Here is a 17,469-nt window from a genome sequence, read left to right as displayed (position 1 = left end):
TGTACAATACAAAAATAATTATACAGCAAACAAAGAGCAAATTTTTGCAAGTTTTCCAGTATCACTCTGGAATGGTACAAGCTACTAAGATAACACAAACAGTGTGTGGGACAGCAAAATACTTCTTTACGTATCATTTCAGAATACAGATCTTCAGGGTGCTGCTGCTTTGTTTTGTTTTCATTAACAGTATCTTGAGAGGGGGAATCAACTCCCTCCAATAAAACTAAGCAAGAGTTGGTACTAGGTGTTGAAGGAAAAAACATCATTCTGATTCAGGATTAGAGTGTTTAGGGAAATAGCGTATTTTTTATTCTACCTTGGAAATGAATAGAAATGCCCAGAACGGTTATATCCTTCCTACCTCCTTTCAAGTGGGATCTTTTAAACACCAAAAGCAAAGTTTTAGACAACACATAAGACATTATTAAAAAAATATAACTTTTTGGGCATTAAAGAAAAATGCTTTATCTTTTAATACAAAACCACAACACAACCTAGCTTCCACCAATTTTTACTCTGCAAGTGGATCTAATTCAGCAAGAGCCCCACACAACATGGTCAACTGCAGCAATATGACCAGGACTTACCATACTGAAGTATACTTGCCTCAAAACACTAAGTATGGGTGCACATGACTCTAGACCACACCCATATTTCTTTGCCCTCTAAAGCAACCTTTCTTTCTTCATGAACCTACTGCTTCCCTTAAGGTTGAAGAATGTATGCCCACAAGAACCTCATTACACTCAACCTCTTGCACTGTGGTGGGATGGAAAACCAGCTTTAATTTTCATGTTGATGGAGTCTGAAGTGAAGTATAACCTAATGTTACATCCTTATCAAAATCCAGACCATCAGTATAGTAGCAGCTAAAGAATTCCACAAGATGAAAGATCAAAAGATTCTCCTCCTGCAGAAGAGACTACAGCAATGATGATTGAAACTAGAGTAAATAACATTTAGACTAGCTTTTTTCCCTTTGCCATGGAGGATTTGGGGTATTCTTTCAGGTTTTTTTTTTTCCTTTTCCCCTTTTTTTTTTTTTAAGTTATGCCCCTTTCTATATGGAAGCACTGTGGTATTCACTTAAAATTATACAAAACCCCCTCCATCCTTAAAAAGGACCATAGATTAAAAAAAAAAAAAAATGATGAGAAAACCAAAGAAACCACCAAAACAAACTCCCTGAACCACTCTTCAGGGATAAAATCCTAAAGATGTCTTAAATCAACCAGTCTGTGAAGATCTAGAAAATAAAAAGGATCACATTCTAAAGGTTCAGTGCATTCATCAGCTATATAGTTTTGCTGCTTATTCATCTTTAAGTTGACTTTCAAAAAATAACACCCTAGCTCATCAAAATATACATTTTCTATTTGCCTTTAAATTAAAATAATAATAAAAAACATTTAAAGAATTCAAAATCAATAGCATGACTAAGTTTCAGGATCATCTACAGCATATAATTTAAAAGGTTGAGTATGCCAATACACAGCACGTGGCAGGCCTATACGCTCCATGCGGCATGTGCACTCAGGAGAATCGCAGATAATCTTGATGTTCAGATGTCTGCTTATTTCTTCCAAATAGTGTAGAACACCCATCTGAAGAAAATAAGCAGTTAAGGAAAAAACAAAGTTTGTAGCATACAGTCAAAATGCAAGTAGTTCTTTTCACTTCTATTTCAATCCTGAAAACTTCTGGTAGCTCATAAAAATGGAGTAGGTAAAATCTCAGAAGAGAAACCTCTTTGGATTCTCTTTTTGACTAAGCAGTTCAAAAAACATCCCATTTCCACTGAAACATGTTTCAAATTATGTTTTTTAATTCCCACTGCAGACTTTCAGGTGATGTCTTTTTTTTCCATTGCAACCACTTAACAAGCTACAGAAGTACTTTGGGAAGAGCGATCAAAACTTTGATCAGTTCACCAGGTTGGGATCTCTCTTGCTCATCGTTTTTGATTGCAAAGGAGCAAGCTTGAATAGAAAAGAGACATCCAGCTACATAATTTGTGAATCCCTAATACAGACACAGTCAAGAGACAAAATTAATACAGAGATGTTCACTAGGTGAATACTAGGTGGCGAGGTATCTTACTGGGCAAAGACTTAAATGTCTGTTCCCTCTTAATTGTCTCAACAGGGGTCTGTTGAACACTCACTTGACAGATGCATCTAAATTTTGCCTAGGGTTTTCTCTAAGGGCTTCTGAGGAGTTTATCTGAAGTAACTAAACACTTTTCAGAAAGCAGACCTGTATGTTGCCCAGTCTAAGCTAGAAGCAAACAGAGCAACTGGCAGCTGCATCACTGCTCTTCTTGATGCTCCTCTGGGGAAAGATGGACCCAGCTTCAGCAGAGTCATACAGAAGCCATGCCCAAACCACAGCTCTCTGAGGTTCTCTTGCCATGCTGGGCCCATGAGAGAGGTCAGAGCTATGTAATCCCACCTACTTCCAGAGAAGCAGATGGGAAGATGAGATATGAACATCACCTTTTTAAGGGCTATGGCAACAGCTGCAGAGTAAGACAGATTTCTGGGATTTATAATTTAGTAAAATCACGTGAAGATATATGCTCTTCTGTTTATACAATGAGGTCACACTTGCTCCAGATGGGAGCCTCTATGTTCACCATAAGGCCCTCATGAAGACCTCAGCCACACATAAGCCTTCCTTAAAACAAAGAGCTGGATTTTACATCAACGGCTACTTGAATTTCATACAACCCCCACAGCAGCACTGGTAAACACCAGAATTTCAAGTAACAGTTACAAACAATAACAATTCTTGAAGAAAGAAAAACAAGCAACAATAAGAAGTGATAAACTAAGCTTAGTATTCTGTCTGCATTCAGGTGCCCACACATGTAACTTTTGGTCAGATTACAAAAAATTAACAACTGCGTACGATTTGTTCAATGGCTCGAGAGATTGCAGGCACTTAAACATCCCATATGTCACATTCTTGAGACTGAAATAAAACACTAAGTTTTTATTACTTATCACAAGTCTACTGTAAACTATGACATCATCTGTGAAACAGCATTTAGCTATATCTATTCAGATATGTACTCCTACTTGGAAATCTCTAAGTTTCAAGAAAGGTTATAACCTGTACCTGAAATTCAAGTAAAGGGTTAGCAGAAGTCCAAGGTCAAATTAAAAGTTAAAGTACATCAGGCTAATCTGAAATCAAGATGACTTCTCCTTTAAAAGGCCTGTAGCTATACCGTTGTACCACTGTTAATTCATTCAGAAAAAAAAAAAAAAAAAAAAAGTCTGCCCCATTTCTCTAAGAACTGTTCACTCTCCGGTTCCATTATACCTATTTAAAGGCTAGTTTGAATAAATTTATTGCTAGAAATATTTCATGTTATCTTACTAGAAACATTTAAATGTATTTTTCAAAAAATGATTAGTGTTTGCTACTCAATTTAGAAACATTTTGCATGCTTCCAAATAAAGAATGCAATATGTACTTGTAATGCTTTCTGAGGATGCATACTTCAAACCACAAACATGTTGCATTAAGGCTCAGCTGTTATAAAGGTAAAAATAACAGGTTTCTCTGAAATTGTAAGCTACAAAGGCAAATATCTTCATATCCTCTGTCACTCTGTCTGGAAAATGTTAAGATAAATTCTGAGATTCACTAGAGAGCTGACAATGAGAAACAGGAGGAGCCTGTTACAGTCAGAAAGGTGTCCAGAGCAGCAGGCTACAGCATTAAACAGTATCAAGATTAGAGACAGAAGGGAGGCAAAAAGAACACACTGAACAGAAGAAAGGCTGTGGCAGAGTTTCACACACTTAACATATTATGAGTAAGCAGATTCTGGAAGGAACTCTTGTCAAGAGGACAGCCACAGCAGGCACTACCCTGCAGAAACATTCCCTGGGAGATCACACAGAGGTGGTAAACACTCAAGGCAAACACACCCAACAGAACCACTCTAAAGCAGATCAAAATGCTCCTCTTGAGCTAATGGCTTGAACCCAAAACTTCTAGCTCCTTGTACAGCTTGCCCACCACCCACAAAAATGAAGATATTCTCAAGGATTATTCCTGCAATTATCTTCAGAATAAAATGGTAGTAGTTCATTTACTATGAAGAAACACTGATAGTGTTTAAATTAACACAGCCTTCTTTCACTGGAGTTCATTCCCTCCAAGCAATCTAGGCTTGCTTGGTCTAATACACGCTCTTCACTCTTTGCCAGTCTTTAAGGATACAATTCCATGTAGGAGGGAACACACACTGTTTCTTTTGAAAACTCCACTGGACAATAAAGCCTGCTAAGCTGTTCTTCATACAGGGTCAAGGCATCGGTCAGGTTGATACAATTTCCCTGCAGAAAAGAAGAAAAGTCCCAGTTACGGTCACACACATAAGCAAAACTGCAGATGGATATATACATTTTGACATTAATGCATGGTTCCCACAATACTTGAGAACCAGATTCATGCTGTTCTTAATATTTAATATTTACCAGGCAAATACTGAACAGCTTGTCTGCATTCTGCCTACAGCAAACAACAATTTACATCTTTTCAAGAAAGGGTAAGTACAGGGGGATTATCTATCTTCTCATTAGCTGAAACAATCATTACATTAGGGCTTCCAGTTAAAACAGACCACCATGTGTTGTTTATCTATAACATCTACTCAATAACCATTTTCTTTATGATTCCTTAAATATATTAGTAAACAGTACTACAACATCCAGATTTTCTCAATTATTTAACATTGCCTTGGTCTTATAATGTTTGAATGCACTATAAAAAGCCCTATAACCTACTAATTTTAGACAGATTTTCCATGGAGCAATACGACAAAATAAACCAGATGACACAGAAGTTCTGTGGCTGCAGGCTACATTGTGTTAAGTGTGTATCATGCTTCTGAAAAGGAAGCAATTCCTATGATAATTTTTTCTTGGACCTATGTCTTATCTCAAAGAATATAAGTAGTATCCTTTTCTGAACAAAACAAAAAAAATTTTTCCTCTAACAGCGCAAATTATGAAATATCAGACACATTGAGTTCGCAGCATTCCTTCTCGAACAAATATTACACAAATTAATCATTCTTGGAATACAAAGACATCTTAAGGATCACAAGTGAGGAGGAATTAAAAAAAATAAAACCAAAACCACGAAACAGCTCCTAATTACAAGAACAATCTTGAGCAAAGCTAAGTATTAACAAGCAGAAGTTACTGCAATATATACCTAGGATGCCTATAAAGAAAAAGCTCTAAATAGAAAAGTGATGATCCATAATGGGCTTGAAGATTTAGCAATAAGTGAGCCCACAGAACAGACTGAAGAAACACAAGCTGTCCAAAGCAATAAAGTTGTGCAACTTTAAAAAAAAACAAAAACAAAATTCTTTTCAAGTGTCCTGCCTTTCATTGCCTATATGACTGAATAGACTAGCTGATACTTTACGACCTTAAGAAGACTGTGGCCAGTGCAAGTTATTTGGGCTCTAATTTAAAATGGCATAAATTTTAATACAGCCACCACTGCATGGTCTACAAATTACTCAGCTTTTTGTTTTCCAGGTACAAGACACTGAATAAATACCCACCAAGCACAGTGGCAAGATATTCTGTGATTCTGGCCAAGAGAAGATGATCTTTGGCACACTAATGGTCAGATGAATTACTTGTGGTCTTCTACCTCCATCATTGCCATGAGGAGGCTTCAGCTTAACATTTAGACCCCAAATATGATGCCAAACAACGCTGCACCTTACACATGAACAGCAAGTTATGATGACAACAAACCTACCCTGACCACGCAGCATGTGCATATATATAGATGGTGTTTAAACTATCACAGCCTTCTTGCACAGGAGTTCATGATCTCCAAGCAATCTTGGCTTGCTTGGTCTAATACACACTCCTCATTCTTTTTCAGTCTTTAAGGATACATTCTATCTGGTCATGTGTGGGGCAGGACAAGACGTCTTGAGGAGACATGTGTCCCCATCCTTCCTTAATGGTTTGGTTTACTAGCCTATAGTATAATTACTTTTACTGTGACCTAGCACAAAGCCTAATCTGTAGAAACAAAAGCATTAAATAGCATTTATCCAGTTACTTTCAACATAAAATCCTCAGTATTCCCACACATTTTACCACTTTCAGTGGAGGAAAACACAGAAGACAAAACTCCAACCAAACAGGGATCTTTCATATTAAAAGTATACAGTTCCTAGTATCCTAGGGTATGAGCCAAAGTCCCACAAAAGGACTGTGAAAGAAATTAAGCAATTCAACTAAGAAAACAGAGCTAGATCTAATGAAAAACTACAGCTCTCTTGCAGTCACAGCTTATTCAACATTTTAAAGACCTCTAACTTGAAATGAAGGTCAAGTTCTATAGGATCCTAGGAACAAAGGATTTACTCAACACTTCCAAAACGTCTCACTATGTTTCACACGTGTGCATTGCTCTGCTAACATTGTGAAGCTTTTAATTCCAAGAGAACACTGTTTAATAAAACTGCAGTTTACTATTTAACTTCTGCTTTTCAGTGCTCCCAGATTTTTTTAAATGGCCTTAAAATAATTAAGTGCACACAGATGTAACTGAATTTTTTTTTCCTCAAAGCAAGGAACTAAGATGAGTTTGACCAGTACTGTGCTCTTAAAAAGAACAGAACACAGGCAGAGATCTTATTTGAAATCACTATGTCTAAACAGTTCCACCTATACTGCTTTTTCCATGTAAAGACATCAGATAAGTAGAAACAAAGTGTATAACACACATGCTGACTTGTGATTCCAACTTTTTTTTGGTACTTTTTTTATTGGTATAAATTTTTTTCCACAATGTATTTAAAACATTTCTATTTCCAGAGGAAATGAAGAGACTTCATCCTACTGTTCCTCCTCTGATTTTTTTTTTTTGCATCATGCTAAATAAATTTTTAGATCGTGTTCCAAGTTTTCACAACTGGAAAACAGAAGTTGAACTTAGAAAATCCTAATCACAGCATCGTTCAAAAAAAATCATTCTTGAAAGCTTTCAGAAGAACTTTCGTAAAATGTCTTTGATTATCCTTTTGATCATATTCCACAAACAAATGTGTACCTGTTTATTTAGTAAAGGAAGATGGTGTGCTTTATATTGAATATATCATGTTTGGTTCTGGTATATCAGAAAAAGAAGAGGTTTGTATAAAGGTAAGACATGAACACTGAGCACAACTGCACAAAGCACAACAATGAACATAATGCTGTAGTACTCGTTTGGTAACCTGTTATTATCCAGGGGACTGCAGCAGTTATTTGGTTCAGCCACTCTTCACCAAACATATAATTTTGTTTCAACATCAGACTGAATGCAAAAGAAAACCAAAAATCAACCTGTGTGTATAATTTAAGACATAAATAGACCATGCTACTAGGTAATTTATGAAGTACACCACTATTACGGAGGAAGTTTAATAGGATACACAATGAGTTAAAAGTATCCACAGTTTCCTGGCCTGTTGCTCCAGCATTCCATCCTTTCTCCCTTCTACAGCAACAGACAAATCACTGCAGACAGTGTGGAAAACCAATTATAGGAACAATGAAACATGCCAACAAACCGTTCTTAGTTTTCAAACCCCACAACTCCCCAGTCTCCAAATCAAGATCTTACCTAAAGGTTCAGACATCTCACCTAGCTGTTCTATTAACCTCTCCTTCTAGAGACACACCACAACATTTTATAGTTCTGCACAGTTACCTTTTTTGGTAATTATTTGGCTTTACTCAACAAAAAGCTAAGAATTAAAAAAATAAAGTCTACAGAAGAGATGAGCTTATATTAATAAAATAGTTATTGAAAAATCACTATTAGCACTTTTCTGTAAGAAATGAACAGCTGTATCAGCTAAAACTATAGTGCTGGTAACTACCTCAATCACACTTCGATGTTCTTGAATCACTAATACACGACACAGGGAACCAACCCCAGAATACAATACAGTGATCAGCCTAATAACCTGTGTTCTTTTTAACTGCCCGCATCTAACAACAACAGTTATGTGGTAGAGCAATAAATTTTTTTGTTCTGAACAGCCACCATATTCTCAAACAAAAACTAAATATTGAACTGCGTTTAATAAGCTTTAAAGCTGATAACTCAATTATACTTTTTTAAAGGGAAATAGGCAAAATAAGACTTTTTTTCTCCTACACTGTTCAGACAATTTTCACCACACACAAAAACTCTACCAATATCCTCTGCTTGGTCTCTCTTAATCTTTGTTCCATAAGAAATGGGGAAATATTGAAAAACATTTTTCTCCTTAACAAGCATCCCTGACATGGAAGTATACTTTTAAGTACTTATAAACATAGTTTGGTTGCAAGTTCCAGTTAACTCTGCCCACCTATACAGGGGATGTGTGTGTCAAGTGGCCTATTAGGCCACCGGTGTTTCTCCAACCTTACAAAGTGAATGACTTGAAAGCAGATGGAAGGGTCCCCTTCCGTAACTGCTCATTTCAAACATCATTCCTACTGGGTATCCCTGTCTGTGACAGTATACTAGAAGCTTTTTTACTTTTAATTTAACATGGGTTTCTATTTTTATTTTGTAATGACAAGTGTCAGAGTTGAACATCGCAAAGGTTGGTTTTTTGTTTTTTTGTTTGTTTGCTTGTTTTTCCTCCTCTTTCCTCAGTTCAGGGTGACTAAGAAGCAACAAGCTACATAAGAGCATGAGATAAACTTAGCAAAGCTAGGTTAGAGTTTTAGTCAACACGGATGGCTTTCAAGGAGCTAATGGAAAGCAAACCCGACTGAAGTTCTCTACCGCCAAACAATCAATTTGAAACTGAACTGTCAGAAACACACAAATTAAATGTATGTCCTTTAAAGACCCCCAAATGTCCAAAACACAGGCTCACAGAGATACATGCATCTGTTTTGCCAGCCTCCTCTCATGTTGCTGTCAAGGAGAATCCTACTCCCTGTTTGGAAGTGATAATTAGAAAACCCACACAGCAGCCAAAAAAAGTAGTGTAACTATGGAGCACCATCACAGTGGTCTGGACATTTAGAGGGTAGGGCCAGGCTGTATTGTGAGAGTGGCCAGGAAGCAACAGCTTGACGGGCTGCGTGTGTGCGTGGGAGACATCTGACCCCTTGCACCAGTCGTTAGTGCTGTTTATACTGGAACCCAAACCCATGAGCAGTCCAAGTCTGTTTCTATCCTGCCTGGGTTGGATGACCCAGACAAGGAAGGAACAAATTCCTGTTCAGAGGTATTTTTAAAGGTTCTACTTCATAAACAGACTGAAAATGATAGCATGCTCAACCTCAAAGGATTAGGTCATCAGAGCAAAAACTTAGCACAGAAAAAGGTATTTTCCTAGCTACCCATAATCCACTGACAGACAATCTTCAAATAAGTCTGTGCATCTTACAAAGCAGTTTCACTGCTGTTGGGACAATCCTCATGTGCTACTTGCAAAGTGTGATGGTTCACAAAAAAAAAAATCCCACAAATACATCACACAACTATCTACAAGTGTACATATTCCACTAAAGTCAGGAAAAAAAAAATCACTTGGTCAATGTACAAGTCATAGTGGATTTTAGCATATAAGCACTTAATGTGTTCAGAAACAAGCCACTGTGAAAGTCCTTTAGAGATAGAACTAGACTGGGGTGCATGCTAAGTCACCCTCACTGACCCACACTTTCCTCCCCTGTGATAGTTTGGAATCTGCACCTGTAACTGGATACCCTTGGAGAAGGCAACACCAAGCACCTCACAAACCTAGATCCATACTACATCTTCTGCTGACCACTTGCTTGACAAAGAAGGACAAGGTTTGCATCAACAGGGAAACCAGCAGCCAAAGTCCTCCCTCCACTCTTAAGTCACAGGCCAACAATCCAACATGCCAGACCACAGGAGGGAGGAATCAGTCAATATAGTCACTCACAATACAGGGTGTGCAGAAGGGAGTGAGCTGACTCCAGAACCATGCTGTGGGAGATTGCAGGACCCAGGTGATCAGTCCAATCATCTTGGCCCACCATCCTGGGAGCTCTACTTGCTATGAAGAGTTGAGGATCCCTATCAATAGACAGAACCCCACAGGTACTGTGTGGGCACATCACCCCAACTGCACCACCAGTAGAGTCAGTTCTTATAGAGGTGGCTTCCTGCCACACCTCCAAAGTAATGTGGAAGGCAGGGGTACCCGGTGGTGATCTCCTAATTGTTCCCACTCAAAGCTGGCCAGACCCTGGGTGAAAACCAGTCAGGAGGGTCCTGGTTGTGGGCATCATCCATATGGCAACTCTCATTCAGGGCTGGGAGTTTAACCCTGGCACTTCACATCAGAAAGAAGTCTGATGTCTAAAGACTGTAGAAGGAAGAACAGAAATACAGCAAATCATATGACCCTTAAACATCAGAGTAGTGTGATTATGTTAAACCATAAGTCTTCAACTTACATCAAGGGCCACAAATTCTGCAGGCTAAGGGCCCTGAAGCTCACTTCTCTGTCCAGGTCCTATGTAGGCTACAAGACTCTCAATATGGATGATGCAACTAAAATAGCAAGGACACAAAAAGCAGGGCTCCTACTCATACAAAGGAAGTTTTTGTTCTCGTTATGATTACTATTTGTGGATGCATAGAGTAAGTATTGAGGCAATTTTCCTCCCCAAAATACTTAAGCACAGACTTACAGCAGAAGGGAATGAAATTCATAAACTGCCCTTTCTATCTTTCCAGAGCTGAAATAAGCAAAAAAAAAATACCCTCTTTCATCCAAAAATTGGCCACATACGGTCTTGTATCCCCTAGGAAATCAAGTAGTCTGAAAGAATCCTTTTGGAGGCAGGATCTCTGTAAGAGTCACACAACCACCAGGCAATGTCAGTTATCCGTCTCCACCTGGTGGTGAAGGGATATTCTGCAGTCGCATCTGGAGGCTGCCCTCAGCGTCCCAAGGGAACAACCTGATGCGCTACAGTAGCACGCCCAAAGAAATTTCTTTTGATAATCTCAGATAAATTATACCTATTGAGTTAGACAGCTCTCGAGGATGCCTGCTGACAATTCACGAGCTGAAGAGAACACTTTCCAGAACCTGTGCAGAGTTCAGTGAAGAAGTGATGAGCATTTCCATTTATTTTTCCCAGCAGTGGCATTTAGAGTCAGGCAGCAATACATTATATGAAAGGCTGGCATTCTGGGAACAGAATTCCACTTTTGGGTAAAGCAGTTCTTGAGCACTGAAACAAATGAGATTCTAACAGAATGCACAAGGTAACTCCTGCAAGCAGAACTATCAGAGGATATGCTACAGACTGCAGGAGACAGAAGTTTACTGCCTGGCCAACAGGACAATGACTCGTCTGCAGCGTGTCTCCTCTGAGACGTTTCCTCATCATAGCAAAGGTGAGGCTCTAACAAATAGATGGAACATTTCCCAAGTTGCTTTTCTGGATGATATTTAACATATTTTATGTTTTAGAGAATCAAAACACACTTCCAAGAAAGCGTGGAAGGGGAAGGCACAAAAGGCCTGGATTTTAAAACCACAATCCCCTTAAAAGGCAAACAATTCCTCCAGCAAATAAAGTACAGCCTGCTACCTAAGAGCCTGGAAGTAGACAGCTGGAACAAAAGTAACTTTACATTACCCAAGTCAGTACACAGAGCTAAAAATCTCATGCATTTAACAGCTAACACACTAGAGCATTCAAAACCATTTATTAGTTCTTAGTGTGACTAAGCTCAGCTACCAAAATCAGTAATGGCCATGTTTGAACTTCTCTCCATAGTCTAACCCAATCCTTTGGATGTCCAGCTTCAATTAGTTTAATTCAAAACTTAATTTTAAAGAAGTTATTAGGACTTGACTTTATTTAAAGCTCCCCTAAAAGTCAGTTGTTCTTACAATCAGACTACTGGGTTTTCTGAGGGTTTCTCTGTTTGGTTTTGGTTTAAAATCAGGTCCAACTGGGAAGAAGCTACAAGGACCATCAGATGGGCTAGGTAGTTTATCAGTAGGTAAATCAAAAGATCTGATAGCTGTTTGTCCAAATATTAGTATTCCTGAGGGTGTTGAAAAATGGAAAGCTAAGGTGCCAGAGTACACTGCTTTTATACTCCAGACCTTTCACTGGCTACCAGTTAGCCCCATTTTGAATATTGTTAATTTCCCACTGTGCTATGTACCACCTTACTTTGGAAACTGCTATTGCATTTTCACAACAGGTAAAACTCACCAGGAACAGATCAGTACTGCTGTCTTTTCTTTCTGAGCAAGTTGAAACCCTGGCAAGCTGAGTTGTCTCCTCCCATCAGGCCAAGACAGGCAGCCGGTCTGCACCAGTCTCAACCTCTGTTGGTTTTGGCTGACACAAAACAACCCCCCTGCACCCTGGCTGTGGCACAGTCATCACTCCAGCTTTCCACATCACTTACTTCCAGAGTTCTCCTGCAAAGTCTGACAGATACCTGTCCACAGACATGTTTCCATACATTCTCAAAGTCAGCTAATCTCACTGTGTTCAAGTGTGGCAACTGCAACACAAATGCTTACTTCACCCTAAAGATGTAGTACTCTTTCCATACCAAAGTCTATCATAAATATTTCCACAATTAACAGAATAGAAAAGCCATTAAGATTTACACTGCTGTTTACATTTCAACCATAAGATAATTTGTCTTGCCCAAGCAACCACAGCATTTTAAAATAAAGCAGCACATTAAAGTTGTCAAAAAAAACTCATTCTGTAAGGTTTGCATTTCTTTAGAAACCCATCCAATTTTACAGTAAACCAGGTTCCTTTACACACCTCAGAAGCTCTATGCTGACAGGAACCCAGTTCAAATGCATAATGTCAGCCAGTTTATTTCAGAGCTTAACAAGATTATTTCTAAGTGCTGTTCTTAAATGTTCCACACACCAGTAAACTAGTTAAGGTATAGGCATGACAAAAGAAATACAAATTTCAGAGACTTATGCTTCACTCAGCCACCTGCACAGTCTTGGCACATTCTTGTACAATTTCATGTATCTTTTTGACATCCCAAGTTCAGGATTACATAAAGTATCTTCAGACGAAAGCTATACCACAATTGTATTATCCATGAGGTGGCTATACTTGAATTAGGAGTGGATAACAAGCAAAAAAAGTTTTCACATTCCTTTTAATCTATGTCAAATTCTTATGCCTTTATGGATGACAGATTTCATGTCTTACACTCTACATTAGCTCAAAAACCATGCATCTGTTTATAAAGTAGATTTGTTCTGCTTTTCCAAGAATTGTTTACAGATAAAATATCCTGTAGTATGCCTAGATGATTCCTGAAATTATGCTTTAAAATTCAAAGACAAAGGCTACAAGTTCAGCTGAAATAAAAAAGGATAACTCCGTTCACAAAGCCCAAATTTCATCCAGAAACCCCTAATGAGTCAGTAAAAGTAGAAAAACCAGCCTGCAAGTAGATTTTTTTTTTTTTTTAGAAGTTAATTTGCTTGGGCTTGTCCCTTTTTTTTAAACCTGAAAAATGAAGATTGAAATATAAACAGCAATTTTTTTACAGCCTGTTATTTTACCATACCTGTGTAAAATATTTTCCATCTTGTTTCAGGACTTTCATTGAGAGGTCAAGAATCAATCGCAGAAATTCCCATGTGGAATCTGCATATAGAGTATGATTTAGAAACAGAACATCACTAGTATATATTCAAGACTCGTAGCATATTTACTGTTTAAAAAGTAGCTATTCTATAGCTTTAAAAAACTCCAACCAAGCATTAAACAGCATTAAAAAAAATGAACAGTAAAACCCCACACAACCTATACACAATGGCAATGACGGTAGAAGTATCTCTTTCTTCAAAGAATTTTTCCAGACATTTCCAAAAATTATAGAGTGGGGAAAATTTACTGTAGTGTGAATTCCCCAGATATGAACGCATGTAATTGAGAAACTATTATTCTGGAATAAGAGTACAGTTTAAAGAAGTCCTAGGCACCTGCCAATTCCCTCTAACATTCAAGAAAAATTTAAAAAATAACCAATGTGTTACTCTCACTCTTTGCCTCTACATTTGCTATTGAAGGGCAAGAATCACTATTACATTTCTTCCAAACTGCCAGCTACTATGCAGCAGAGGGGCAGAAATGTGGAACATCCTCAGAAATTTAGTAAAATTAGAAGATTAACCTTCTTCTGGAGATGTGGAGATTGGAACAGCCGTCAGATCATTAATTACATAATCAAACATCCTTCCTTCTTTGGCATACCTCTTCAGCACAGGAATACAGTCTTCAATTAGAACCTGTAAGAATGAAATACTGTAGCTAGTCCTCAAAAAATCCTAAAACTGACCAGGTAAAAGGAACAAACAGAGACACACAGAAATTAAGAGGATGGGAAAAGTACACCAGTAAACATGTATTTAATTTTAGACTCCATTTTTAATTTTTTACATCATATAAAAAGGAGGAGCAGTTGTAGGAATTGAGAATGACAACATAGCAACATAGGCACCACAGGACTGAACTTCCTAGCTCTGTCACTGATTGCTAGATGACCCCTGTTCCACCTACCAAATGATAACAACAGTTAGCAGTCCCCCAACATACATGTAAAATAAGGTATTTATGTGAAGGTTCACTGGTTCATGCAAAGCAGGACATGACCTGACGATTTTTTGCATGCTTTTTCTAGCTCACACCTGTAAACTAGTATCTGTGAGAGTCTTAAGGAGCAGAAAGAAGATTTCTGTTAGAGATGTCAGATTATAGCTGGGCTAGTTTGTAAACTCTGTCAGATGCAGCACATAAGGACCTTAACTGCAGGGATGCATGAATTTTAAGCGTGGGTTTTGTTTTTTGGTTTGGGTTTTGGTTTGGTTTTAATATACTTGCAGTGTAATAGAAGATTCTGCCTGCAAATGAAAAACACATTCTTAAATGTGCATTACAAATTCAAATGTTCTCAACAGTACAGGACAACTATCTTAGATATGCTTCTTCCAGGTTTTCATCAATTTAAGGAATGATGTTTAACACTGCATCCTTACGGCTATTTTGTCTTCATTTGTAAGCTATGGCAATAAACATTCTCCTATTTCAGATTAAAAGATATATATCATTATTTTTAAGAGGGTTTTGAGATGGAGCGTTAGAATATTTTGACACTAATGTATATTTCCAACATAATTCCCACTACCAGCTACTAAAATACAGATGTGTCATAAAAAAGGAAAAAATCCTTCCCAAAATTAAGAAAAATAAGATGACTTTTCCCCAGCTTTGCCATAGCAGTCCTTCAAGTTAGGTATAAGTGTATCTGAAATATTTCTGATGAAAGAAAACAAAAGTTACCTGATAGCACTCTCCTTTCAGATTGTCTAAGACATCTCCGCATGTTTTCCGCATGTGTTTTTTACACCCGTCAATCACCATTTGGTCAATGTTGGAAGCTGGTTAAGGCATTTTACATTCCAGAAATAACACAGGTGACAGTTTCTACTTCTTCAGAAAAAAAAATCCCCCAAAAGGTGACAGTCACAAAAGAATAGTAAGATGTGTATCCTGGTATACATATTGCAATAGCCAACCTCGTGTATTTGCCTCCAGATTTAGGAAGTGCCTTTTTTTTTTTTTAATGAGTATTTCTGGTACCTTAGGTTACCATTACTGTGAAAGCCTGAGATGTGAACAACAGGGTGGTGTTTAAAAAACCCAAAAAGCTGAACTAGGTTATCACTTTAACCTACATTTTTAAGATTATTTTTAATTTCTAGAAGGGGTACCCCAAAAAAAAAAAAAGGGAAAAATCAACATTTCATATGACTAACAATAGTGTACATTACAAAATATTTGAACTACAGACTACTGAAAACTTGGTTTGTATCAGTATTTTTAATACAGGGCACAAGAGTTGGTCATTCTGCCACTAACACAATTCACCAGCTCCTGACATTCCTATTGATCAAACTTTATTTTGGTTACAGTTTTTGTGTTTTTTTTTTTAAATGGCTTTCTTTAGAAAAACTGAAGAACCCAAGAAGGTAGAACTCAGTCCAAACCACAAATTTGACAGGCCTGTCTTCTGTTATCAAAGAAGATACCAGTCTTATGACAGAACTGCTCCTTTCCAGTTCGATGTAAGTTGCTGTTTATGAGTTATAGTACGGCTTGGGAACTTGAAAGCATGTCCTACATAGTAATGCACAAATAGTCATTGGGTCTCTCTTAGCTGACAGAAAGATTTCATATTAGACCCTATCTCCTTGAATTACAATGTGAGTTAATTGTGCTCAATGCTAAGACATCAGAAAATGCAGGCTGAAAAATACTGGAATGAATGATCAGTCACTTGTCCAAGGATATCTCTACCATAGTAACCATCTTTGGCTTCAGTTTGACTATCTCATATAATATACCTCCATCACCACCTCCAAGGATTAGCACTTCTTTCCCAGTGTAGTCTTCCTTTCCACTGCCCATTATGGCTTGGGTATATGCCAGGTCACTCTCTGCAAGATCTGAAAGGAAGGAAGAGAAAGAGCTGGACAGGAACATTACCAATTAATGAGAAGAATTCAAGGTGTATGAATCCAAAGGTGATAAAAACAGACCAAAGCAAGAGCATCTACAGAAACAACTTCGCTCACAAACAAGTCCAGGTAATGGGAGGCTGGTGATTTACCAAAGCTAATGAAATCCTCCTCAGAATCCCACACAGGATTTCTCTAGTTCCCAGTGCAAACCCAGCAGTGTCTACCTCAGCATTAGGAGGTACTGCGTGCCAAGAAAAGCAGAGTTGTAGAGCAAAACTGTCAGTACTTATGACTTGACATCCACACTTCAGTGGGTTTTTACTTCAGACTAGTGCTGCAAGAGACAAATCACATTTGTGAAAGCACACTCTGGACCACCTAAAAACAGCAACTTAAGATACCCCCAGGAGATCCCTGCACAGGAACACAAGTATGACTTAACACCTAACTGCTGAAGAGCTCTGAAGCATGCCTTCTGCTGACTTGGCCACCATTACCTACAAAGCATGCAGCAACATTCCTAAGCTTTAGTAACATATGTGAGCTACAAGGGCAGAGCTTTGTGCAGCAGCACAGCATGACATACCCCATCATTCTGCCTGGCAATCAGCACTTTGCTTATAAGTGCATGATAACAAAACTCCACAAAGCAGTACTTTAAAATCCCATGGAAGGTAAATGAGTCATGACATACTCCCCTTTGAGGCACACTGTGACAACTTTCAAACAAAACCTCATCTCCATATGAAACTGATGAAAATTTCTGGCTAGAGGGGTGGAATACCTAATTTGATGATTTCCAATATAATTCTAACTGAATTAGAAAATACCTTGCTAATGAATTCAATAACAACACTTTTTAGCTGCCATCTGCACCCAAGTCCCCCTGACAGCTGCAGAAA

General features: G+C 38.1%; 1 protein-coding gene across 1 annotated transcript in view; it reads right to left on the bottom strand.

Annotated features, from left to right (window-relative positions):
* Positions 1-1,181: 1,181 nt before the first annotated feature.
* The window catches only part of SMS (spermine synthase), a 31,382-nt gene continuing 15,094 nt past the window's right edge, over positions 1,182-17,469 (bottom strand). Inside the window, exons 5-10 of the mRNA XM_008938334.1 lie at positions 16,398-16,552; positions 15,387-15,476; positions 14,221-14,335; positions 13,612-13,691; positions 4,240-4,355; positions 1,182-1,607 (exon numbers count right to left, since the gene is read on the bottom strand). Coding sequence (XP_008936582.1) covers positions 1,577-1,607; positions 4,240-4,355; positions 13,612-13,691; positions 14,221-14,335; positions 15,387-15,476; positions 16,398-16,552 — 587 coding nt within the window. The 3' untranslated portion in view covers positions 1,182-1,576. The remainder of the gene's footprint in view (positions 1,608-4,239; positions 4,356-13,611; positions 13,692-14,220; positions 14,336-15,386; positions 15,477-16,397; positions 16,553-17,469) is intronic.

The sequence above is a fragment of the Merops nubicus genome, unplaced genomic scaffold (assembly GCF_000691845.1).
Source record: "Merops nubicus isolate BGI_N331 unplaced genomic scaffold, ASM69184v1 scaffold13654, whole genome shotgun sequence".
In the NCBI taxonomy this organism is placed as follows: domain Eukaryota; kingdom Metazoa; phylum Chordata; class Aves; order Coraciiformes; family Meropidae; genus Merops; species Merops nubicus.
The sequence above is the reverse complement of the archived record's forward strand: the minus strand, read 5'-3'. Positions and strand labels throughout refer to the sequence as shown.